Source organism: Mugil cephalus, chromosome 6, assembly GCF_022458985.1.
Source record: "Mugil cephalus isolate CIBA_MC_2020 chromosome 6, CIBA_Mcephalus_1.1, whole genome shotgun sequence".
Classification (NCBI taxonomy): Eukaryota; Metazoa; Chordata; class Actinopteri; order Mugiliformes; family Mugilidae; genus Mugil; species Mugil cephalus.
The window spans coordinates 3,036,819-3,063,281 of record NC_061775.1 but is presented as its reverse complement, the minus strand read 5'-3'; the positions used below and the strand labels follow the sequence as shown (position 1 = coordinate 3,063,281).

The 26,463-nt window shown below is 43.5% G+C and overlaps 1 protein-coding gene across 1 annotated transcript in view; it reads left to right on the top strand.

The window, feature by feature from the left end:
* Window positions 1–26,463, top strand: part of insrb (insulin receptor b) — a 76,943-nt gene that overhangs the window by 38,348 nt on the left and 12,132 nt on the right. Inside the window, exons 3-14 of the mRNA XM_047587602.1 lie at window positions 13,223–13,431; window positions 13,530–13,663; window positions 20,505–20,644; window positions 20,789–20,933; window positions 21,025–21,239; window positions 21,741–21,867; window positions 22,115–22,365; window positions 22,958–23,125; window positions 23,224–23,422; window positions 24,756–24,885; window positions 25,157–25,310; window positions 25,461–25,609. Coding sequence (XP_047443558.1) covers window positions 13,223–13,431; window positions 13,530–13,663; window positions 20,505–20,644; window positions 20,789–20,933; window positions 21,025–21,239; window positions 21,741–21,867; window positions 22,115–22,365; window positions 22,958–23,125; window positions 23,224–23,422; window positions 24,756–24,885; window positions 25,157–25,310; window positions 25,461–25,609 — 2,021 coding nt within the window. The remainder of the gene's footprint in view (window positions 1–13,222; window positions 13,432–13,529; window positions 13,664–20,504; window positions 20,645–20,788; window positions 20,934–21,024; window positions 21,240–21,740; window positions 21,868–22,114; window positions 22,366–22,957; window positions 23,126–23,223; window positions 23,423–24,755; window positions 24,886–25,156; window positions 25,311–25,460; window positions 25,610–26,463) is intronic.

Here is a 26,463-nt window from a genome sequence, read left to right as displayed (position 1 = left end):
ATTATAGTTTGTTTTGGCACTATGTCGAGATTCTTCCATTGTTTGGTGTGTGTAAATCAGCTCTTGGTGTCTTTTCAGTGTGTGTGCGGTGTCACACGCACATGTCATTAAATAATTCAAGTGGATATAGAATAAGGTGTCAATTACAGTGCTGACTATGCAGCACATAGTCAACAGAGGTGACTCAAGGATCCGTCAGGTCTTAGTTTAGCTTAGTCTTGTAGAAATGTCATAAAGTGAACTTAAATGAGTAATAAAGAGGTCATATAGAGTGAATTAGTATATTCATCATTTCAGTGTTGTAGCTCTTCCTGCTTAAATTCTTATTTAGACGTGTAGTGATGCTCAAGCATTTTTTCTATTGTCAAGCACAATAATGTCCATGTTTTAATAAAAGAAGTTGTCACTAAATTATGAAGGTCAACTCGCACCTCTACTGACAACACCTGCACCCCCCCTTTAAGGATAAGTAGGGCCCCCCCTTCCTAATGCATGTGCTGTCTTCCTTATTCTTTTGTCCTCTGCCCTGGTGAACATGTATTATGTATGTGCAGAGACGCATACACATGCACACATATGGTGGGTGACATGACATAAACGGCTACTCCTTTGTGGTTGACTATTCTCCTCCAGCAGTCACCTGCTGTGTAAATCCCTCAGTCAGGGTTTGTTTTTCAGTCAGGCCCCTGAAGGGACGCCATGTGCCTAAACCTGGCATCTCGTAGCTGAATCTGGCTGAGGACCCGGCTCATCTCGACTTTCTGCTTTTCAGTGTCCACATTAAACCCAATCTGTAGCCATAATAATCTGTGGAGAACAAGTGGGTTTCAAATCTGAGGACAGGCACTCCCAAACTTGGTGCTGCAGGTGGGGCCTACAGCAGTTTGTTTGTTTGAGCACATTGAGCCAGTTACAGATACATTGTCTTTAGTGCCAAGCTTTGTTGTAGCAGACAGCTCTGTGTTATTATGTCCCAACAGAAAGAGATTGGTTATTTCTACTTCTTGGAAACAGACCCTATGCGCTGTTATCCTTTAGGAATTGAAATTAGCAGAGATCTCCTGATACTTTTCTCAAGGAGCTAATTTCATATTGACATTATTTAAGTAATGTTAAATTAATCCTCTGTATTTGAGGTCATGTCCTATTCTTGTTTGTATTAAGCAGTGTCCTCAAGTATTAATATGATTTAATTTATTTTGATGTACTCCCTGTTTTTTTTAAAAGTAATTGGTAGAAGATGAGGTGAGATGAATATTATGTGAATGTGAGTCTGGAAAAAAAAACATGATGACCATGATGAGGTAAACGATATGTCCACCACGTTATCTTGTCTTTGAGGAGACGCCCCGTAAATTCCTGTACAAGGAGAGAAAAACAAGCCTGAGGGAGGGGTGTTTGTCGAGGGACCTGATGTGAGAGTGAGGGATGTGAAGACAGGAACAGGATTTCTCTTTACCCCGGACCGTAGCATCCATTTGGGTTGGTTGCGATGTTTTGCTAATAATTGTTGCCCTCGTGGTGACCACGTGCCTGCTTCGTCTGTCCTTTCAGGAATCAGCCCTCTCTCCCAGGCTTCTCTCTGGCTCTCCCTTTCAGCGCATTCCCTCCTTCCCCCCTCCACTGCTCGCTTCTCCCATGCATCTGTGGCTTAGCGTCTAGTTGCATTTCATTCTGTCTTCAGATACTGCATTGGCTCTCGTCTTCCTTCCTCCAGTCTTCACTGTAGACGTGTCAGGGCACACTATATCACAAATGTGGTATCTCTTTAACGCTTGTCCACATCACTGCAACATGAAGGAATGCCATGTTCATCATGTTACTGGTGACTTACAAGTTTAACTAAACTCATCTCACATATGTACTATTTATGTGAGTGTGCACACACACAGGAACACACGCTCATAATCTCCCTTATTCTCCACTCAGCAGTTAATAGTGTGTACTTATGGCAAATCTCTTTAGTCTGGCAGTTATTGGAACTAAGATTTTAATTAGGGGAGGTTTTAGAGCGGCACACGCTGCATTAGCATTACAACAGGGGCACGTTTGAGGGCTGGATTGGCAAGCAGACACAGAGCCATCATCCTAGCCAGCTGACGTATCAGTGCTGTCAAATAAAGAGCAATGTAAACACGATAGTATCTGTACTATTTCTTTATAATCCAGATGTAGAAATGACGTGCCTGTTCTTTTACTGTGGATTATTTTTAGGATGTTTTGATTCAGGGAACATTATTATTTTTATTTTCTTTTTTTTGGGGGGGGGGGGGGGGGGGGGGTAGGCCTAACTGATCACACACCTCATTCCCAAAAATGACTTCTCTGGTTGAGGTAAGAAGCTGGGATGATTGATTGAATTGTGTCAGTGCCGGTCATATTGGTGTGGATTAGAATTTAATCTGAAATGCAGCCAGTTCAGAAACATGTCCGTGTCCATCTGCTTATCTGTTCATGTCACAGCAGGTTGGCTGTTTAATCTGAATACCTTGGTGTAGTGGTTGTTAACTTATTGTGCTTACAAATTTTGCAATGTTGTTGTGTAATCATTTCATTTCAATCAGAACTTAACCTCGAGTGACAAGCCCAGTCCTGACCTGGGCACTGACATGTGCCTTGGGTGATCCAGTCACAACTCCCATGTATGTCCGTCCACACCTGGCATCAGAACGAGTCTCCTCTGGTGACCACTTGTGCTCAGATCTCAGTTCTCGCCAAGGATTTTGTGTACACAATTTGTATTCCAAAGGCTGGAAAAATAAACTCGTCTGATCTCAGTGTGTCCGCAATATGTCTCAGGTCTGTTCATACTTTTCACTTTCAGCTCTCAGCTTGCGTCTGAGAGATGCATGTTAAAGCTAGGGGTAAACAGGGCCGCGATGACAGAACCTTGGAAATGTAAAATGAGGGTTTGAGTCCATGAGTCACACAAGACTGTAACAGGGACGTGATCAGGTCGATGGATGATCAAAACGTAGAGCAAACAGAAGCAAGAGACTCCTAGTTTTCTCCAAATTCCTTCAATGCATTTGAGCCTGAATCTCAGTTTGCTCTGTTTTACTTATGACTAACACTCTCCACAATCAGTCCCTGCACACCGGCACAGGAGGCCCCTGGCCGGTTGTCTTGGCTACTTTCTTTGGCCGCTTGCTCTGCTGATGGAAAACTGTCTCTCAGAGAGGTCAAACTAAGGCTCTGTCAGCTTAAAGAGAGGTTCAGATGGATACTGGTGCTTGATGACCACGGTTTCATTGCTTCTGTTAATGTGAAAACATTATCATGACCATAATGTAGATTTTATGTGTTTATGTGGATCGGTGGTTTGATCTTTTTGTTTTTGTCTGAGCAGTTTTTCAACTTAATACGTAACTAATTTGAATGATAGTTATGCTTATGGTTCCAGTTTGATTCAGGACTGGAAACTGGAAAGTTGCTCCACAGTCTTGTGGTCGGGGTTTGGGGGGTAAGAAGGGCAGCATGGCTTGTCTTAGAAGAAAAGAGCGATATTAGAACTTCACGTGTCTCTGACATGTGACTTGTGTACTGTTTCTTGCGGGTTCTTGGCCATAACATGAGGGGATGTGTGTGTGTGACCCTTTGTGACAAGGCTGTTTCTCCTAGTAATGATGGAGAGTTTCCCTCCTTCCTCCCAGAATAAAACGCCTTCCTGAGGCGTTGTGGGATATGAGTGGAAGGAGGAGACCGGCAGGATGGGAGTTCTCAGATTTGTCAGAGGAACACAGAGGGCACATTTTGAAAAGCCTTGTTTTCTCAACTCAGTCACCCAGAACAAACCTAATGCCGATGCTTCAAATTAGATCTCTATGGCTTTATTTAATCGAACCGCTTTGGCGCGTGTTTTTTTTTCTCCTCTGCCATCCGAGTTCTCCTCCTAAACTTCAAATATTTGTCGGCTGTATCGTCTCTTCTTCAAACCTGACATCTGTAGCCACACTGTGCTGTTTGTGTATTCTCTTGCCATCAGCTGCTCTCCTCTGCGAGCATTGATACATGCGCATACGTGTATTTGTGTGTGTCTGCCTGTGTACCGTGGCTCTGCTTAGCGCTATGCTGTGAATATGAAATAGGACAGCTAGCATCTGCACTGCAGCCATCCTGCCCTGGCCCCCTCACACTGTGCCTACTACTCAGTGCAGCTGGCCAGCCTGCTGAAAGGCTAGAGTGTGGAACTTGTCGGGTGTGTGTGTGTGTGTGTGTGTGTGCGCGCTGAGGAGGAAGAGGGATGCTTTTCTTTGTTTGTGTGGATTCATTTCCTTGTTTGCTCTGCTCTGGGCTTCTGAGAGACTCTATGTTTACCTGTGGAAGGTCCATGCATGGAGGTTTGTCTTCACTTTTGCCCGTATGTTTGTTGCTACATTTAAATCCGTCCCTGTGCATCTGCGTTGCTATTGTGTTGCCTCTTTTTATCTGTAACCTAACCCCGAAACTTGACATGACCTTTCCTTTAGTCTCAAACTACAAGTCTGTACACAATCGTTATTGATTCATCTACTGATCTTTCTCACTTTATCCATTTATCCAAAATGTCATCAACTGGTGAAAAACACTCATCACAAGGGACGTTGTCCAATTTCATAACCCACAGATATTTAGTAAGATTCCAAAGTTTGCCACCATGTCTGGCATAGCTCACAGCATCCCCCAACAACAAAAAGCCCCCCCCACCCCTCGTCCAAAGAACTAACTGAACTCAAAGCCCCTGAAATCTAAGAAAGCCAGGAAAGAGAGAGAGAAGCAGAGGTAGGGAATAATGAAGGATTGAGTAAGGAAAGAGGAGAGAGGAAAGGGACAGAATCTGACAATCAACCCTTTGATTAACATTTCCTCTGTGTCAACTGAGGACAGAGAGAGAGGGAGCAATCCTGAGCTCTCGCTTTCCCTTTTTCTCTCTTTCTGACTACCTAATATGAGGAGATAATGGGCTATTGAGGCAGAAAGGGAAAGCTTAAAAACACCGTAGTCGCGACTGGGCCACCACTCTGCACCGCTGATTCAATTACTGAGATGAAGAAGGGTATTTATCTAAGAGCAACTACAATCCATAAAACCGCACTTAGGCGCGTCCAGTTAAATACGTCAACCTGCTGTGTGTGTGTATTGAGATCGCTGCAGGTCCTGGTCAGACCTGGCATTAACAGTCGCCCTGGAGGATGGGATCACAAGTGGTGTGTGTTCACACCTCGCATTAAAATGTGCCTCCATATACGTCTGGAGTGACCAGTGCGGTCATCACGATCACAGACGTGGAACATAATGAACTGTGAAGTCTCTCAGTGAAAGGACACATGTTACGCTATTAATTTATTTATCTCAGTCCTGATTTAAATTCTCACAAAGCTCAGAGTCAACTCCACATTGCTATTCCACTGCTTGCTTCACTGCATTCATCAGCGTGAACACATCACCACAACTACGTTTTTCATTACAGCCTACACAACCTCCTCATATTCAATAACGATCTGTTCATGCATTCTTCTTTAGACCTATTTGTTAATAACTACCAATAGCTACCAGCAGAATATTCAGTAAAAGGCTCTGCATACTTATGAATAGACATCGCTTAGGGTGCCTTATCGTTTTCTGGTAATCACTCATAATGGTGTTTGTTTTCTCCGAATAAACGAGGCAAAACTCTGCTTGAATGCAGCCATGACCCAGACCCACAGCACCTCCAAATGTGGTCTGAGCCGTCTGTTCTAATAACTCGTCTTTACTGCGTCTTGGCTGCATTCACATGTTACACATGTTACATACACAGGTCTGAAGAGGGACTTAGAAAACATGTCATTTAGTTTATTTACATATTACATTTTCTCTGTGATGTTAGATAGTGTTTAGTAACAGATATTCACTTTGAACTTTCAACTAGCTTTTACGGTTAGACTTTGAGTTTATTGGCTTGCATTTGATTGACAATGGTGGTTGTTGATTACATTTGTTAGAGGTGCTCCAGCAGTAGTAGAACTGACATCAAACACCCTCAGACGTGAGTCACACTGGTTGGGTCCACGTCTAGTCCACATTGTGTGATACATTGGTTTCTGTTGACGGGCTGAAGGCTGTTTTCTTATGAAGAGACTCTGCTGCCTCTCCTGCTTGTGTGTCTAGTGTTTGCGTGAGTGATTCTTTGAGGTTGTGATGTGAAGGAAAATCATGAGGTCGGTGATGTAGGTGTCTCACTCTGTGGATGGATGTTCACCCACTGCCTCTCTCCATCACTTTCCCACTAAATTGTTGAGTCAGCAAAGCCGGCTGGACCTCTCCCTTGGCTGTGCGTGAGTGTGTGTTGCTTGTATATGAGCAGGATTAAGACTGTTATGTCTGTTTGTTTTTTTGTTTTTTTTTGTCGCTTTGATTTTTTGCTTTCAGCTTTTCAGTAGATAGATAGATAGATAGATAGATAGATAGATAGATAGATAGATAGATAGATAGATAGATAGATAGATAGATAGATAGATAGATAGATAGATAGATAGATAGATAGATACTATTTATCCCGTGTGAAATTCAGTATCCAGAAGCATCATTACTCAGAGAAAGGATGAATTACAGTCAGCAAAAAAGTGTGAAAAATAAATGTATATTGAGGTAGAATGTGTGTAGGTGTCAGAGAAATAGAGGCCTCACATGTGGCAGTGAACAGAGCAACTGACTAGTAGAGCGCTTACTACGAAGGAATGATGATCAGCAAGTGGAGGATAGTAACAAAGGATGTGTAGGAGAAAAGAAGAAGGGGGTGGCGAGGAGCACCATCAGTGAGATGTATTGATTGCAGCACCATCCTGAGCATCTGTAATGAGATCTAGTAGCTGTGGCTTTCTTAAGGAGAAGATTTGTCATGGGGAGACCGGGGGGGTAAACACTTCGGCTGGGTGGGACAGGGAGAAGGGAAAGGGGTGGAGGAGCATCAAGAGGAGAAGGTTACAAAACTTAAGAGTGTGGCTCTACAATGAAAGACAAATGATGACAAGAGGGGAATCTTAAGAAAATGCCTGTTGGGAGCATGTAGCTAATTACTGCAGACAGTCTATGTCTGGACTCATCTCCATGGTAACAAGATGGGCCAGCATTGCTGGCCAGCACACAGGAAGACACAGACAAGGAAATCAATGAACAGACAGACAAAGCAGGGACAAAGACTGTGTTCATTAGGCTTGATTCACCCTTTCTCCTTGTTTGTCTTCACGTCTGTGTGTGTTTATGCATGCGTGTAAGTTCATACCTGACCTTAAGCTGAGACTTGCTGAGTATTCATTGCTACGGCAGCTGTCGTGAAAGAAAGAACTACCCTTACCTAAAACAGAGGTTGGAATGGACTGGGTGACAGCAGGCAAGAGATCAGAGGAGGTTGCTTGACATCAGACGGTTGCTGTTTGGGATCATGTGACAATGAAAATGGCGATTTGGCTTTGCTAAGTGGAAGGAAATTGTGTGCACTCCCTCGGCACCTACAGCACCATGAACAAGCTTTTTAGTGTCAAGAAATGTAATTTAATCTGTGATATTACTCAGTATTGTAAGTGTGATTGTGCTTTGAAGCTTTTAGATAAACCATTGATCATCTCAGCAGTGATCTACTGGGAAACCTTGAGTCTGGCCGTTCATGTAGATGTTGCATGGAGGCGTAAAACCTGCCCCACACTGATGGGAGTCCAGACAGAACAGTACTCCCCTCCAGAAGCAGAGCCTACTCCAACATGACAAAGCTCCATGCTGTACCGCAATAAATGCTAAGAAATGTCTTGACGGACACAACAAAAAACTTGGTCTTTTGACTTCCTAGACCCCAATTCAAGTGAGCATCTGTAGCATGGGCTAGAATAAACCCGGTTCAGACCGTGTTGATCAAGAGCATGCGTGCTCCAGTAAGGATACTGCTGCTGTTTTTTTGTAATAGTAATGCAGTACGAGAAGCTGATGTCGTCTCTCTTTAACATGTTAAAGACTGTATTGTTACGAGGGTCTTCTCACTAACCTTAGCAGGCCGTTCTTTGTTTATATGGAGAGGCTGACAGAATGCTACTGTTTAGGTAAGTGAACAACCAGACGTGCCGAGGCAGGTATGCAGATATGTGGAAGGGGTGTGAGCGTTCGCGGCTGTGTGACAGAGAAGAAAGGCTCTGTACTCTCTTGATAAATCATAATGAAAATGGTGATGTAGTAGACATGTGAGCATATGAAAACAAAACCCAGCAGTCAGAATGAATAATTATCATTATGCGTCTTCCTTCAGTTCTTTTGTAAATTTGTCGACAAACGTTTTCTCCACAACATCCGGCACACAAAGGTGGGTCTAAGAGGAGGGTTTGCTAGAGGCCACTGCACACAACTGTGTGTGTTTGTGCGTTTAAGACTGGCCCTGTTGCCTGTCAACCATTCCCAACCATCACTTTCCCAATCCCAACTGAGCACACACTTTAAAACCATAGACAGCCTCCTTTCTTGCCCTTAGTGTTACTTTTATATTAGGTTTCATACATTTGGAGGGGTTCTTTTGCCATTTGTTTGTCTCCCACGCAAACACGACAATTAAATTGTCGTCAAATTCTGATTACAGTTTGTCATTTACAATTGCCTGTGTGCATCTGTGTCCCGTCCTCTGCTGAATACTATGTGGTCAATAAAGCCATCGCGACTCAGTGACATTAAACAGCAGAAAATATCTTGGCATTGCAATCCACCCAATTTCATTATGGACTGATGATTTTGTGTGTTGTTGTCGTCCAGAGATGAGACGCTGCACAAAACTGGCCCGCAGACATGTAAAAGTCCTGTCCAAACATTTACCGTTTTGGATTCAGGCTTCGGTGTGTGAGTCATATTCGCGCTGTAGAGAGATACCACGGAGAGTCATGGTCGTCATTGTTTTGGTGACAGATCCACAGCATTATATAAATGGGGCTGATAGCATGGGAGGAGATGCAGTGATGCTGTGCTTTCAGTTTGTTATTCCTGACTATAATCTCTGTATTAATTTCCTCTACGGAAACCGTCATCGGTTCCCAAGAACATATTCCAACGATGTCGCTTTCAGAAAAGTCTTGCCTTGACTAGCCTTTGGTTTTTATAGCTCTGTTGTGGTTCTCTGCACTGGGGGAAATTGTGTAAGTTAGATCAAGTTAGTCTTGTTTATTTGGCAGCAGTTACAGTTTTCAATTTAAAATATTTCCATCCTCGTTAATTCGTGTATCATTCGTTCTTTCTATTTTCAGTTTTCAATCAAAAATCCAAAAATGGAAAAATGACAGATTATTTTGTTTTTGGTTTTTTAATCTAACACAAAAAAAAGTAAAAAATACCTGGTTCTTCATATTATCACTTCTTATCACTAACCGTTCACCAAAATAAATGAGAACATAATGATATTTGACCCTTTTAGCAAACTACATGAACTTAATGGTGCAAATGGTGACGTGAGGATAAGCTTCAGTTTTTTATTTGTAGCCGTCAAATAGTCATTTTTACCATCACTCATGTCCCACAGTTCTTACTTTGGCTAGTGAATGCGCTATTTTTCACTGCATGTAATAAGAAGAAACCTTTTCTGAAGATTATTGGCTCAAAGAAAATACATCTCTATATAAAGATTTGGAGACGGTGTCATTTTGATTAAAATCTGAATTTAGTCTCCAGTTGGATCCTTCTCCTCTGTCTTTGTCTCTTCAGCTAACCTTATTTCCCCTCTTTGTGCCCATCAAGGTGAACACAAACAAACCCCTGCCTTAGTGTGTGTATGTGTGCAGATGCGTATGTGCCTGTGCTTGCATTTTCGTATAGACACTTCTGATAGTGGTGTCACTCGCCCTCCCAGCAATCAGTGTGTTATTGTTTACATTCTTCCCCCTCCCCCCGCCCATCGCTCTCCTCGAGTCTCTCAGGGCAAATGTCTTACATCAGATCACTCGTAGCATTTATAGCAAAGCTTTTGAAGCTCAGGACTCCCACCGTGGCCAAATATAGTAAATGTGAATCCAGCTGCTGTGTGTGTGTGTGTGTGTGTGTGTACGAGCGTGGATGAGTATGTGCGTGCATGTGTTCTCCTGAGTAAATGGCTCTGGGGTAAAAACGTGTTTGTTATTGTTCCCAGCACTTTGCCTGTAGACAACACTACCAATTAAAGGGGAGGTTTTATGTGTTAAGAGCAGGAAGTGTGTGCCGTGTGTGGCTGCACGCTATTGGCTGCCCAGCTTCTCCCATGTTCCTTCCCCAGGGACTGAGCAGCCAGTGCTCTTTACTGCCACGGCCAAATGAAAGGTAAACACAACACACCTTTGATCAGGCTTTGCATTTAAAACCCTTACTGGAACTCTGTGTGCGTGCGCGTGTGTTTGTATAGGCAAATGGCAAGCAAATTATTGAATGACACAGTGAGGCGTACATGCGTGTGTGTGTTTAACTTAATGAGAGATAACCTCTCCAGGATGCTGCTCCCTCCACCTCCTCCTCCTCCTCCTCCCCTTGTTGTTGACGTGTGAGTGAAATCATCCCTCCATCCATGCCTCCTTCCCTCCATCCCCCCCCATCCAGCCAGCGTGAAAACAAAACAAGGCGTTGTATGAATGAAAGTGGGAGGGGCGCAGTGGCCTAGAAAGGCAGGCAGGCAGATAGAGCGATAGATAGTGGTGCAGGGCCGGGTGAGGCTGTGGTGGAGAGGAGGGATAGAGAGACGAGGACAGTGGAGTAAGAGGAGGAGGAGGAGGAGGGGATGAATGAATGAGTGCGCTGACTGGAGCATGTTTGGCATAGTAGCTAGCTTGTGTAGCCTGGCGCTACGTCGAGCAGAATTGGGAATAATCCTGCCCCAGTGGTGGTGTCAATGTGTTGACTGTTGTCTCGTGTTACATAAAAACAGCAGATATATCTAATTATAAAATTACAAAATATATGTAAACAAGGGTTTTCCATGAGCCTGTGTTGAGTTGATTCGATGTAAATTTGATGAACTGGCTCCACCTTCCTCTGTTTTCGCTCCGGTTTTATACTGATTCCCCCAAAGCAGCAATAGATTGGTGTTCCCTGACTCCTTAGCTGCGTCTGCCCCCTGTCTGCCCCAGCAAGGCCAGGGTTAACCCGAGTGTCTCTCCTCCCTGACATGGAAGAGGCCATTGAATGGCTGCCTCCCCCAGCCAGCAAACACATTGGCTGAAGCTGAGGGTGGATCTGGGGCTGGAGTGGTACTACGGCATGGATCTGAGCGTGGAGCTGGATCGGGGAGCCGCCTCAGCCCTCCCTACTCTGTTACGCGGTTGCAGCATGTACACACACACAGCAGGCAGGCGAGAGAGGGTGGCTTTAGAGGAGCTGTGCATTATTCTCTGTGGGTCAGAGACGATCGTGTGTAGTGGTGGGTTTACAGCTCGTAGTAAAGAAAACATAGTTAAGCGACCCCTGCATGAACCACCCCAGAGGTCGGGGATGATGTTATTTCTGCATTAGTCATTCTCCCTCGCCATGGTTTTGACCCCCTGTCCCCATCGTTATTGTTCTTTCTCTTAACCTCATTACCCCACCCCTCCTTTCCCCCTGCCCTGTCTGTCCTCTCGGCTTTTACTCAGGCAGCACAATGGGCAGCCCTCACATGCAGAAGGGGGGGTCCTAGCTGTATCCTTGGCAGTGAGAGATCATGTGATGTCCTCACAGAGGTGGCATCCCACAAAGGCTGGCAAACATTGCCCCCATTGCTCTTTACAGCTGTTTAACAGCATTATCCTCTTTAGTTAACCTTTCTGATTGGAGTTGTAATCCATAACTGTAGTATCATGGGATTTAATGTAAATGCTATGTTTTCGTTTATTTGATGCATAGCGTCATCTGAAAAGTGACCTAAAACAGGAAAAAATCTCTCTAAAGTGTTTGTAGCTTCTTATTTGTCCTGCTGGCTTCTAGCCCGGACACTCCCTGGTTCATTTAGTGGATGATATCAAAGCTGACAGTATGGTGAGACACATGGTGAGAGACAGTGATTAAAACACAGTCACAGACTCAGTTGGAGGTCAGAATGTTTTCTCAGATTAAATGGCAGATAGATCTTTGGGACACTGATTTGGGTTTTCATTATGTGAATGAATTTCTTCCCTTTTTAACTGGATAAACTTGTTACTTGCGTATTGTTGTCTGACGGTGTGAAGTAGGCCATCAATAAGAAATGTTATTTTTATCAGATCACAATATATTTTTTAAGTTGAACTCTCAGTACCTTGTTGAATTTCTCGACCTCAAACTGGATTCTCGACTGCCAAAAGTTAACACCCTCATCCGCCAATAGCCTCATATCCCTATCCTGTTTGCACACAACTAGTGTGCAGATGATAAAAAGGTCAGTGTCTGGTATAAGGTGAGATCTAATGAGTCTCAGCTGGCTCGCAGACAAGGCAATAACAGCTAGTTTATTAGACCATTACATGGCACAGGTCAGACACGACTACTAATCCAATCACAATTGACATTCAGGCTCCTCCACTAAACGCTGTGTCCCAATAGGCTAAATGAAACATGACATGAGCCAGTGACCCTGTGTCGGTGTCCATGGCGCTGCGAACTCACGCAGTTGATCTTCTGGTGTTACACCGGCGATGTCACTCCTAGATGTAATCAGTAGTGGTCCCTACATTTGAAACTTAAACTCACTTAAAATGTTCAGCTCTTGGACCAACAGTGATAATTTAGCAAACACATGATGGGAATCTTATTTAAAATGTTGCTTCACTTCTTTATTTTTCATTTTGGTTTGACCTTTTCATCAGGGTCAAATGTTTTTTTCCAGGATTGTGTTGCCACTGATGCTTGTGCACCACGTTAAACAGCCACAGCACTAAAAAGACAACAACAAGCCACGTTCATGTGTGTACATAAACACCAAATATGCATGTGGTTCCTTGCTGCTTTCAGATCACAGCAAACCACCGCTTGGTGGCTATTTTGACCACATGCTTTTTTTTCTTCTTTTTTTTTTGCTCTCTCTGCCCCTTCCTATTATAATGTTTTGTGAGCTGTTAAATGCTAGACCAAGAGAAATCTGTCTATGTCCAGTCTGCTGCTCTTTATGTTCATCTCGCTCTGCAGGTTGTCTTTGTTTTAAGATGAGTCCCACTGCCCTTCCAGTACAGTGTCATCTAAGAATTCTTCATCTTTAAAACAAGTCCAGACGTATGACCAAGTTTTAACCACATCTTTCCCTCTTTCCCCCTCTGCCTCTCCTCAGTGTGCTTGGACAAGTGTAAGCACAGTGCGTGCAGCCTCCAGGGCCAGTGCTGCCATGACCAGTGTCTGGGTGGCTGTTCTGAGCCAGGTAATGCCAGTAGCTGCGTGGCCTGCAGGAACCTCCAGCATGGGAACAACTGCGTGGAGAAATGTCCTCCTGGGTATTATGTCTTCAGGGGCTGGCGCTGTGTCAGTTTCTCTTTCTGCCAGGTTGGTAATAATCTGAACGTTGACCATGAATATCGGTTTTATTTTGACTCTCAACACTCGTGTAATCAAACATACATTGTCCTTGTTTTTGAATCCAGGAACTCCACAACCAGTGTAAGCAGGCCAAGAAACAGAACCAGGACCGAGAGGCAGGCTGCTACGAATACGTCATCCACAACGGGGCTTGTATTCAAGAGTGTCCTTCTGGATACAGCACTATAAATTCCACTACGTATGTCTGCCTCACACATACTACTGACACTGTTTTTTTGTTCACCATGGCCATCATTACATGATCACACATACAGCGGGTAAAATAAGTATTGAACAAATGACGATTTTTCATAATAAACATATTTCTAAAGGTGCTATCGACATGAAATTTTCACCAGGTTTTGGTAATAGCCCAAGTAATTCATACATAGAAAGAAACCAAAACTAATAAGTTCATGTGTAATAATGTAAAATAACAGAAGGAAAAAGTATTGAACACACACATGAAAGGGAGGTGGAAAAACTCATGGAAAGCCAAGACACCAGCTGAAATCTATCAGTGATCACAAATCCATCCTGCCCCTTGTCAATGATTAACAGCTGGTTCAGTCCAAACTGATGGCCTATAAAAAGCTGTGTCATGACCAAGGTGTCACACAAGGAGCATCTCATGATGGGTAAAAGCAAAGAATTCTCTCAAAACCTTCACAACCTTATTGTTGCCAAACATTCTGTTGGCATTGGTTACAGAAGGATTTCTAAACATCTGAACATTCGTTTGAGCACTGTTGGGACCATAATCTGGAAGTGGTAAGAACATCATTCGACCATAAACTGGCCGTGACCAGGTTCTCCTCACAAGATTTCTGACAGAGGAGTGAAAAGAATTATCAGAAGAGTTGTCCAACAGTCAAGGACCACTAGTGGAGAGCTTCAGAAAGACCTGGAATTAGCAGGTACAATTGTTTCAAAGAAAATAATAAGCAATGCACTCAACGGCCATGGCCTGTATGCACGCTCACCACACAATACTAAAATACTGTGAGAACATAGTCGGGTCAGATGAGAGTAAAACTGAACTCTTTGGATGCCACAACACATGTTTGGAGGACAAAACGCACTGCACATCACCCCAAAAACACCAAACCGACAGTGAAGTTTGTTGGTGGAAACATCATGGTGTGGGGCTGTTTTTCTGCATATGGTACTCACAAGCTTCATATAATTGAAGGGAGGATGAATGGAAAAATGTACCGAGACATTCTTGGGAAAAATCTGCTGCCATCTACCAGAATGATGAAGATGAAACGAGGGTCAACATTTCAGCAAGACAATGATCTCAAACAAAGAGCCAAGGAAATTCTCAACTGGCTTCAGAGAAAGAAAATAAAGCTGCTAGAACAGCCCAGCCAATCACCTGACTTGACTCCATTTGAAAATCTATGGAAAATCAGAGTTCATAGAAGAGGCCCACGGAACCTTGAAGATTTAAAGACTGTTTGTGTGGAAGAATGGGCCAAAATCACACCTGAGCAATGCATGTGACTAGTTTCTCCATACAGGAGGCGTCTTGAAGCTGTCATTACCAACAAAGGCTTTTGAACAGAGTATTAAATCAGTAAGCGTGTTCAATACCTTTTCTCTGTGTCATTTCACATTATTACACATAATTTAATTTCTGAACTTATTAGTTTTGGTTTCTTTCTATGTATGAATTACTTGGGTTGTTACCAACACCTGGTGAAAATGTCATGTTAATAGCACCTTTAGAAGTTTACTATGAAAAATTGTGACGTGTTCAATACTTATTTTATCCGCTGTATAATGATGTGAAAACAAATGTGTGGTCACTGAACACACATTTATACATAACAGGTGATGGCACTACGAGGTTAATCAAACAGTAAAATGAGTTTGTATTTGTTTAGTTTTTTCTCCACTGGTAAGTCACTCCTCAGTGAAGAAGCAGCAGTGTAGCATCTATAGGCAGTCACTATGATTATTTCCAGCATTCTGATAAATGTTTGTGTGTCCATCATATTCCATATGTTATGGAAATGCCACTATAGAGCACAAAGCCCATATATGGGTGGGAACAATGAGACTCAGGGGGGTATTTAGAGTTCAGGAGTCTGATGGGAATGAAGCGGTTTCAGAATCTTCTTGTTCTGCGTCGGACGCTGCCATTCCTCTTCCTAGAGGTTAGCAGGAAGACCAGTCCCTGGTGGACCAGGCAGCGTTTTGGTGTTATGTCCTGGATGAGAGGCAGTATGGCACCAGTGACCTTTTCCACCCTCCTTGCCATTCTCTTCAAATGAGATGCAACAGGTCAATATGCGTCTATAGAAAGTGGTGAGGATGGGAGCGGCAAGGTGCACTCGCCTCATTCGGCACAAGATGATTTAAGCAGCTTGCCCCGTGTCTCAACAAAAGTTCCAGTGTATATTTCATTGTTAAGCATCACCAAATACAATGCTTGTATGTAGTCTAAAAACTTATAGACAAGTGAGTCCTGTGCTCTTCGCCTCCATCTTCTCAGTGATTACACAGCTGCAATTTGTTCTCAAGTCTCACAGAGAACAAAGAATTTAGTGCTCCTAAATAGTTTCCCACTGAAAGGATTATTCAGCCACAACTTAAAAGTCTGTTTAGGACCCTTTACTGAGTTGTTCATAAGATAATTTCACATAATAATCAGTAATAAGAACTGCTGATCGATGGTGGATGTATGAATGGCAGTTAGAGTCTTGAATGTGTTTAAGAAAGAGTGTGTATTACACAGCTAAAGGTTCAAATCCCTGTAAGAGCCATTTGTCCTTATTGTAAACTCAATAATAATTGGATAAAAGTGTCATCCAAGTCCCTTGAATATAAATGCCACCTGTCTAGACCTCACCTGGTCCTATTTAGCTCTCTGCTTTGTCTGCAACAAGCAGGGGCACGATCCTATTTAGCTTCTTACTTGTAGTAGAAGGGGATAGAGGGACATAACTGGCTTACTCATTTAGTCTTGAGTAGCTTTTGCTAAATAGGAGAACATTTATTTGTTTTAAGGCCAAGTGTGTGTTTTGAAACTTGCTGTAAAAAACCACATACATTAGCGGAGGATAACAGTTTCCAGTTGACGGATGAAATACTTCCCCTCCGACAAGTCGGCTATCACAGTCTTCATTCTAAATGACATAAAGTATGCTACAATATGGTTGAAAAAGACGAGTCATTAAGTAGGAGGAAAGGTGGTGAGTGAGAGAAAAAGACGCACAAAGAGTGTATTTCTCATAAGAGCAGGTTGTTTGCTTGAGCTCTCTGCATCGCTTGAAGCCACAGGTGGCTGGGTGATTGATGGTGTTTGTGTGTCTCGAGTTTAGCATGTGTGTGTTTGCTTATACTGTATATTTGTGTTTGTGCGTGCAGGACATGTTTGTGGCTGTGTTCTTTCCCAGTGGAGTGTTCCGTCAGAATAGTTTTTCCAGGTGCAGGCCACATAGAAACACAGATATACACATGTGAACTTTAAGCACGTCTAGCACAAAGGGTCAGGACATTTCAATCCAACGTGACTTTAACGCAAATGTATCTTGTGAGCATATGAGGGAAACTGACTTTCCCTTGGTTGGTGCAGGCCTGCAGGGATTATCAGGTGCTTAGACAGAAAAGAACATTGCTTTAAATTGCAGTCACACGCCCTGCGGCGTAAGGCAGAATGGTGTCCTTTATTTCTGTGTTATTGTATGTGTTTATTGTGTGTGACGTGCAACACTGTGCAATACTTTGAAGCACAAAATAGTGTCATGAATAGTCCTATTTGTCACTTAGCCTCATAAGTAAAGAAGAAAAACAGCAAAAATATTTGGTGCGTTCACTTTTGCCTTTTAGGGCTGTATTTTAGGACTGTGCTGTTGACCCTAGTTTCTACACCGTGTCCTGCACCATTGGCACAAGTTGTGTTGAACCTGCGTCAGAGCGCTGTGGTCAGAGAGGTCACTCTGATTGGCTGTACAGCTTAGCGCACGGCAAGAGAAACGGGACAGGAGTAAACAAAACCACTGCCTTATCTCAACATTCAAATGCACTTTTTTTCCCAAACAACATTATTTTCAATAAAAAACTGTACACAACTGAGAAGTGTAAATGAGAAAAGGGTCGTCTGTATGATGGTTTGTCACTCTTTCCTAGCCTCCCAGCTAATCCTTCCGTTCTTGAATGGCGAACACACACAGCTGCCACCTACTGGTATTGACTTTTATTTCCTTTTACCAACATGCACATCGTCTGCTGGCCGTTGGCTGTAGTCTCTGTGATGTGCTGAAGTGCAACTTTTTTGTGATGTGAGGTGACATCCATCAACTAGCCATGGGCTAGTTGTTTGATGACAGTTATGTGTGTCCATACCCTTAAGCAGCTCCGCTTCTTCTAGGTACAGTGTTTGAGTTGCAGGACTCCCTCTTGTCCCTACTGCTTCAGATCCCTCTTTATGTCTCTGGCTGTATGTTTGGGGTCGCTACCACAATGAATCTGGGACTGACTTTAGACAGCTAACGTATGTAAACTTTAGCACAGTGCTGCAATGTGTGCCCACTACACACGCAGCGTAATCCCGTTGCTGTTTCGACATCACGCCCTGTGTGTGTGTTTTTCTGCTGTGTTTTGGTTATAGCAAGAGCGAGCGTCATCACGGTGGCTTAGTCTGGCAGAAGCTCCACCCAGGCACACACACACGCACGACATGGAGACCCACATGTCTGGATTTTCTGTGACTTGTGTGATAAACAGCGGGATAGTAGTTGGATCTATTGATATTTTTCACTATTAAGAAAATCAGCTGTAATATTCTGAGGAACCAGATGTCCCAGTATGATTAAATCTTAATATAATTCATTGTGGCTTTACAGTCCCATAAAAATGACCACACCAAGGAACATCGCTAGAATAAACATGTTTTTACATATGATGTTGATGGAAATGCGCCTCCTCGGTATCTTCCTCATTAGGCCATCACTGACTGCATGGACAGTCTTTGCTCATCTTTCCTAGACGATGGGACAGGACAGTTGTACAGCTGGGTGTGTGTGTGTGTGTGTGTGTGTGTGTGTGTGTGTGTGTGTGTTGGCAAACACACGGTCTGGTTCTGCCAGGCCTGGGCCAAAACCAAACCAGAGTGTCAGCTGCGGCAGCCGTTTCAAATGGTTCTAGCAGACCCCTGAGCCCGAGTCACAGAGTTCAGCCGGGCGGATAAACACTGTCCCTTTAAGAGCTGCCATTGGACCCAGCCTGTCTGCCTGTGTGTCTGTGTTTTTCAGTACAACGGCCCAAAACATTCTCTCTTTTTGCACTGTAACTAGAGCGTTACTTGTGAGAAGCTGAATATATCACTTTCCATCTGGGAGAGTGAGAGAGGTTTTCATAGTAGTTTCTGTCGTTTTAGAAGGTTGCTTACAGTTTCCATTCACTCAGAAGTCAAAGAGGGGAAACAATGATTTGGCTACTGATTGATGGAAATGAACAAGTGCTTGATAAGATGGAAACTGGGCGGCGCCAGGTGTGTAATAAGTCGTTTGGATGGGGAAAAGCCAGACAAGGACTGAAAGAGCCCTCCTGGGAGTGTTTCATGTCACTATGGCGTCTTTAGCATGGCCTGGATGTTAGGAGGGGAAAGCTGGAGAGACGGATTATAATAAGAGTTGCATAAACAAAGAATTAAATGAGTGAGCTTACAAATAGCAGTTCAGGCAGAGCTTGCATGATCCCGGCAGTGAACAACAGCATCCGTTGTTAGCCATTCACCTGGCAAAGGGGCTGTTTTAAAAAGGCTCCTGTTTGATGTCGCTGTCACTGTTAAGCCTTGACTGGGATACTTTCAAATCTCTTCTATATGCCGCGCTGTCATATAGAATAAAGGTTGATTTGTGCATGTGTTTTGTATTACATCCCCAATTCTCTTGCTTCTTTATTAATAATAAATATTTGGAGCTGCTGCATATGGGATGTTGAGGATTTCTTTCTAACTAACCTTAATACGCAATTTTAATGTATGTGTAATGCTGACAGTAGCTGTTGAGAATGCTGAGCCTCGGAGCAAAATTATAAGAGTAATTATATTCTCTCTGGAAACAAGTGCTCATTTGTGAATTAAGCATCAGGACCCTTTTCTCTGTGTGGCCACTGCTCGCCACACAAGGCTTCCCTTTTGTGAATGAATTTCCCGAGAGGGGCTATCAAGGCCTCATTGCACGGTGAATGCGTGTATGGGATTACGTGCTAAAGCACATGTTTGCAGGGAGAGGACGTCACTCACAGGGCTTAGAGAAAGAAACAGAGGAATGCCTGTTGGGAACTGCAGCTGGTGTTTCAGTCATGTTGTTCCTGTTGTCTAGGATTGTCATCGGTGTGGGCATTCGTGCGTGAATGTGAGTTATGAGGGCGGCAGACATTATTGAAGCGCAGGATGTGGAAGCTGCCCTCTACCCCCCTCTGTTTATTATAAACAAGGTGCAATGAATATGAAATGAGATGTACAATCTTTGGATCCTGTGAAAGGGGATTTATTGTGTAAATTGAAACAATTAAACAGATTCCTACGGCCTAGGTCTGTTTTATTGTTTGAAATGATCTTTTTGAGAAACCTTGCTTTTTCTATTGGAAATAAGAATGAATGCACCACAAACTCAAATATGAATCCCTGATAACTGACTGTGTAAACAGTAAGAGTAGGTCCCAGATGAAATGTGTTAAATTCCACTCCACCGAACACATTCAGCCTCGTTGTTTGAAGTCGCCATGTCATACCCTGGTTCCAGCCCACACCACAGCCGTACGTCACTTAGCATTCCTGCCTCATACCATTCAATTCTGCTCTGTTCCATCCCTGATAACTACACACAGAAGCATTTGTGGTATTTTTTTGGTGTTGTTTTTTGCTTTTGGTAACCAGCTTGTCTGCTTTTAAGGAATAGCTCTGCAATTTGTCTCTATTAGACACTTGGCTTCACATGACTGACACATCTATAGTGCTTACTTATTAACACTGACAAAGGCACTGCCCCTACTCATCAGGATGTCCATCTAATGTCTCTGTGTAGGTTGACGTGTACGCCGTGTTCAGGTCTGTGTCCAAAACTGTGTGTTGGAGATAAGACAATCGATTCGGTAACTTCAGCCCAGGCTTTGAGAGGGTGCACCGTTCTTAAAGGCAACATGATCATCAAGATTCGAGGAGGAAGTGAGTATTACTACGCAGCATTCCTTCCTGTCCTCCTCTAGACACTCTACTTTTCTACCTCTGATTCCTTCTTCCTCCATCACTTAGTTGTCTGTGTTTCCCTCCTTTCTTTGTTGCACTAACCAGCTGTCGTTCCCTTTGCAGATAATATAGCAGCTGAGTTGGAGGCTAGTTTGGGTCAGATTGAGGAGATTACGGGCTACCTGACTGTTCGCAGAGCTTATGCCCTGGTCTCCCTCTCCTTCCTCCGAAAGCTGCGCGTGATCAGAGGAGAGCATCTTGAGGCAGAGTAAGTATTCTACTACTCTTCTCTACTCTACTCTACTTTCCTTCCTTGATATTAAAATCTTAATCTATCTTTATCCCACCATCCCTCTTAGAAACTATGCCTTCTACGCACTGGACAACCAGAACCTCCGTCAGCTGTGGGATTGGTCAAAGCACAACCTGACGATCCAGCGTGGTCGTACGTTCTTCCACTACAACTCTAAACTTTGCATGACCGAAATCCGAAAGATGGAAGAGGTAACGGGAACCAAGGAGCGCAACCAAAAGAACGACATTGCTGTCCGCAACAACGGGGACCAAGCCTCCTGTAAGAAAACCAAACTGCCCGTCTGTAGCATTTATTTAGTTTCATTGAGTTGTTATTTCTGCTCGAGCCGAACATTAAAAAACATTAGATGAAAGTTTTGATGCAGTTATTTATTATTTTGTCTGCTTTTCACATGCCAAACCGTTAACTAGGTTATTGGTTTTTGTTTTTGCTATTTTAAAGGACCAGTGTACTCAATATAGTGGCCTCTGGTGTTGAGGTTGTGAATTGCATTCAGCTGAAAACTCCTCTCTGGAGTCGGTGTTTCATTTCTCCGTCCTGGGTTGCGATGGCAGAAATATGGTGGGCTCTGTGGAAGAGGACACACTTGCTATATTAATGTGAAGGTCTCATCTTAAGCTAAAAAAAAACAACTACTACTGATAGATCTTCTAAAATCCTTCACACTGGTCCTTTAATTTAGTCCATCTATACCTAGCCCAACGTGTAAGCTTTTTTTGCCACAGGCTTGTGCTGAGTGTCATCTCTTTTATCCCTTAGGCGAGACAAAGATACTGAAGTTCACTGTGGTCAAGACAACGTTCAATATGATCATGCTGAAGTGGGAGCCATTCTGGCCGTTAGACTTCAGAGATCTGCTGGGATTTATGGTTCTTTACAAAGAGGCGTAAGTAAATCTTTTATTTACATATCAGTGGTCCAGTCGTGATGTCACTGCTGCCTACTAACATCCTTGACAAAATATTAAGAGATCTGTGTTTCAAGCTTTAAGTTCCCAGTTAACATCAGAAGCAGGAAGATGTTCAGAACACACTCACATGTGTCTGTTATTAGGGCTTTTAATCCTCATAATTATCACTTGTCTCGTCATGCTAAATATTTTATCCCAATCCATTTCTTTCCAACTGCTCCAGGCCATATAAGAATGTGACGGAGTTTGACGGACAGGACGCCTGCGGCTCTAACAGCTGGGTTATTGCTGATGTTGATCCACCATCTCGTTCCACCGATGGCAAGAAGGCGGATGATCCAGGGCACCTGATCCGACCGCTGAAACCCTGGACTCAGTATGCCATCATGGTCAAAACCCAGCTGTCTTCATCAGACGAGCACCAGGTTCACGGAGCCAAGAGCGAGATCATCTACGTCCGCACCAACGCCTCCAGTGAGTTAACACTTGATAGACACACATCAGGAAAATGGGTTTTGCACTGGCACTTTGGATTTGGAGACTGAATTAATTTAGAGACTAGATATCAGACTTTTCAATCGGAAAATGAGGCAGTTACAGACAGAATCACAGTTTTTGGTCTTTTGGCTTAAAGGTACTCTGGTGAGTTGTCTTGTAAACACAGTCATGTTTGGGGTTCCTTACAAGCACATGGGGAGTTACTTGAGGCATAACAAATGTGCTGAATACATTTCCTGCCTCATAAATCATTTGCAGCATTTTTTTTGCATGATTTAACCCTGCATTGTTTGCGTGTGTTTGCTTGGTAGCAGTCTCCTTCCTCTCCTCCCTTTCCACTGTATTGCCATGATTCTTGTCAGTAACCATAAGGGTGAAACCTTTGGTCTCATCACGTGATTAGGTTTATCTAATAGTAAATCATGTATGACTCCTGTAAATGTTGTTTTGTTGACTATGATCATGCTTACTTCAGGTTCCACTTTTTCAACTTTTATTTTGCAGATGAGCTGCTGCTTTTTTTCTGAATACAAATTTTTGTCTCACTGTCTGCTTCCTCCCCCTTCAGAGCCATCCGTGCCTCTCGACCCCATCTCTTCCTCCAACTCCTCCTCTCAGATCATCCTAAAGTGGAAGCCTCCCACCAGTCCTAATGGCAACATCACCCACTACCGGGTCATCTGCCGTAAGCAGCCCGAGGACAGCGACCTCTACAAGTTCGACTACTGCTTACAAGGTCGGTGTCTACAGAGCGCCCAGAGGAATTTTTCCACAAACGAATGAGCTGCTTTTGCTTATCTGACTCTCCCCTCACCCCCGGTTACTCCTGCCCAGGAATGAAGCTGCCCTCTCGTGTTCCGACCCACCTCGACAGCGAGGACGAGCAGAAGTGGAACCACACAGATGAGCCCACCTCTGGGGGCAGGTGCTGCGCCTGCCCTAAGACAGACAGCCAGCTAAAGAAGGAGCAGGAGGAGATTGAGTACCGCAAGACGTTTGAGAACTACCTTCACAACGAAGTCTTCAGGATCAGGTAACTTACTGGTTTGTGATTAAACTGCACGGCTCCATCTGAGCATACGTTTACAAATTGGATAGAAACACACAGTTTGTTCAAAAACCACTCTCATTGTCCCCAAAAGTTCTTAAAGAAATGCATTTTTTCTTCTAGTCAGCCTACAGCCCATCCTCACTTGATAAGACAACATATATACATATATATATTTTTGAGCATCGTTTCACCAAGATCCCAAAAAATATGTCCCTCCACACAGTCATTAAAAAAATTTAATTATTCCTGTTTCACTCTTACTACACTATTGTTAAAGATACATCATTTACACTTCTTTCATATTGCTCAGAAGTGAAGCACAGATTCAATGATTTTATGGTTAAAAGGCTGGCTTTGTCTGGTTCTGTCTTGACCCCTCTATCCAGTCAAACTAAATCACTCCTCTTTTGTCCCAGCTATCTTAAATAGCCTCTGTGCCCACACTGTCTCCTCCTTCCATGTGTGTGGTTTGTCTGGACCCTTGTTTTTGTGCTGGGCACCAATGTGTGGGAGGCTCAGGGTGGGAGGTGCTTTGTGTCTGGGCTCGGATGCCCCTACCTTCTCCCCTGACACACACAGAAACACCCACTGTGCCTTCCTACTTAGGGGTGTGATTACTGTACCCATTATCATTCATGCCAGTCAGGGGTGCAGTCATGCGGCTTGCCATTTGCACACACACAGAAACCTCAGCTGCATGTTGAACCCATGCTGCTCAATCGGCCAAGGTCATCTCCTTGTGCTTTCTTATTTCATCACGCAGAGGGATACAGGAGTTTCATAGTTTTCTACTTGAGTGAGCAATGGCTTTAGCTTTGACTATATGTCCTGCACTTCCCAGTATGGCCAAGGAGAGATGTTGCCATTCAAGGACACCTAGTGAGATCAATTTCTGAAAAAAGAAATGAAGGTTTTAGACAGGGGTCATGACCTTTGTGTTTGGTTTACACTCATTACCATTGAGTGTGAAATGAGCTGCTCATTGGCACCACCCAGTGGAAAGAGGTGTAATGTCTTTCAGCAGGGCATTAGGTGGTATTAGTGAAAATGTCATGCAGTCACATTTACTACTGACTAGAAAGGTTAACGTGAACAGAGGTCCTCAGTGACTTCAACTGCACAACTGCTCCATATGTCATCTGCAAGAGTTTAATACACACTTGACCGCAAACACAAACTTCCCAAGCTTGTTGATTACTGATCCAGATTGGTCTCTTAATTAATTATGTCGTTGTAAAGACACCCCGCAGAGTCTGTTTAAAACCTGCTTACTTTTTGCTGTCTGTCTTAGTAACCTGTCGCTGTTTTTCTGCAGACCGTCCCGACGGCGACGCTCAGTGGGAGTCGCCAACGCCACCCAAACCCCTTTCTTTCTAAACACAATCCCCGGTCTGCACTTTGGCTCCACCACAGCCGCCCCTGGCAGCGAAGAAGAGGGATCCAAGGTCTCACTTTTTGATTCTTAAAATACAGATTTGTAGAAATAGAGAAACTGATTACATTTTTTTTCTGTACAAATAGTTGCTCATGATGTGGAGTTTTCCATTCTGTTTTTCTGTTTTGTTTTTTTTTTTCCATCAAAATCTAGACTTATACATTTCTTACACAATGGACATCATAAAGTGAACAGTTTTTTCCCAAACAACGTGATTTTACGTTCGATATCATTTGACCAACTGTGTTTGCTGACTGTGTTTTGTTTTCTTTTTTGCTCAGGTGGAGCTAAAGGTTTTCTCAAAGGAGTCAACAGTCATCTCCAACCTGCACCACTTCACCAGTTATAAGATTGAGATCATGGCTTGCAACCACCCGACAGACATGAAACGCTGCAGCATGGCTACTTATGTCAGCGCCCGGACTATGCCAGAGGGTGAGAACAAACATGCACAGAGAATTCCCTTTGCATTTAGCATTAGCAAATTCATTCCCTGCAGTTACATTTGCACTGAAAATGCATGGAATATATATCAATATCAAGTGTTGTTGTTTTGTTTTTTCATTTTTTTCCCGGTGCTAACAGACAAAGCAGACGACATCCCAGGCCCTGTGACCCATGTGATAGTGACAGCTGAGCCTCCCTATGTGCTGATCAAGTGGAATGCACCTCGCTCTCCCAATGGCCTCATCATCCTGTACGAGGTCTTCTACAGGAAGGTTACAGAGACAGAGGTCAGTATCAACGGTTGACAATGTTTTAGACCACGACTGGGAAGGAAAATGTCAGAGGAAGGAGGCACTGTGATGCTTTTCCAAAACTAAAGACTGCAAAGCTGATGGGTGATGGAGAACGAGCCAGCAGAATAGATCTTGATATATTCTGTAGGAAAATTTAAGAGCTGAAGACAGGTGAAGAAGAGAAACCTCAATGAAGGCTGTAATGCAGAGAGAGATCTGGATAGACTCTCGGGATTGGATTTGGTAGGAAAAGAAAGGTTTGCTTCATACACTGATGTCTGTCTGTTTCTTATATGGAGAGAAGAACAAAAGAAGTATTTGTTTACAACCTCCTGCTGCCTCCGTGCGTCTGTTGACGTTTTCTGCTGTTTGCATATTAAAATTTCATAGTGTTTGTGTGCACAAGTGCTTGTCTGTGCCGGTGTGTGTTTAAGTGCTGTTGTTGTTTACTTGCTCTAAATGTGTGAATTCATCTCTCATTGCTTATTCATTGCTGCACTGCCTGACCCTAGGAGCCTGTAGCAGCTCTGTTACCATAGTGACACAGGCAGAGAGGAAGACTAGAATGCAGTGGCAGGGACGGACTCGCATCTCCAACGGCATCTCCACCACACTGAAAACACACCCTGCAGCCCAAACAAACCAGTCTGGATTTATTTATAATGACATTTGGGCCACGTCACGGCTTTAAATTAACTATTTGGTTTGTTGCACTGTGGCAGCAAAGCAGTCATGTCATAATTTAACTTCTCATTTATTCTTTATGTAAATAAACACAAAGTGAAAACATTTAAGAAACGCACTGACAAAACAAGAAAGGGACGTCCAGGCAAGAACAGACTAGCAGA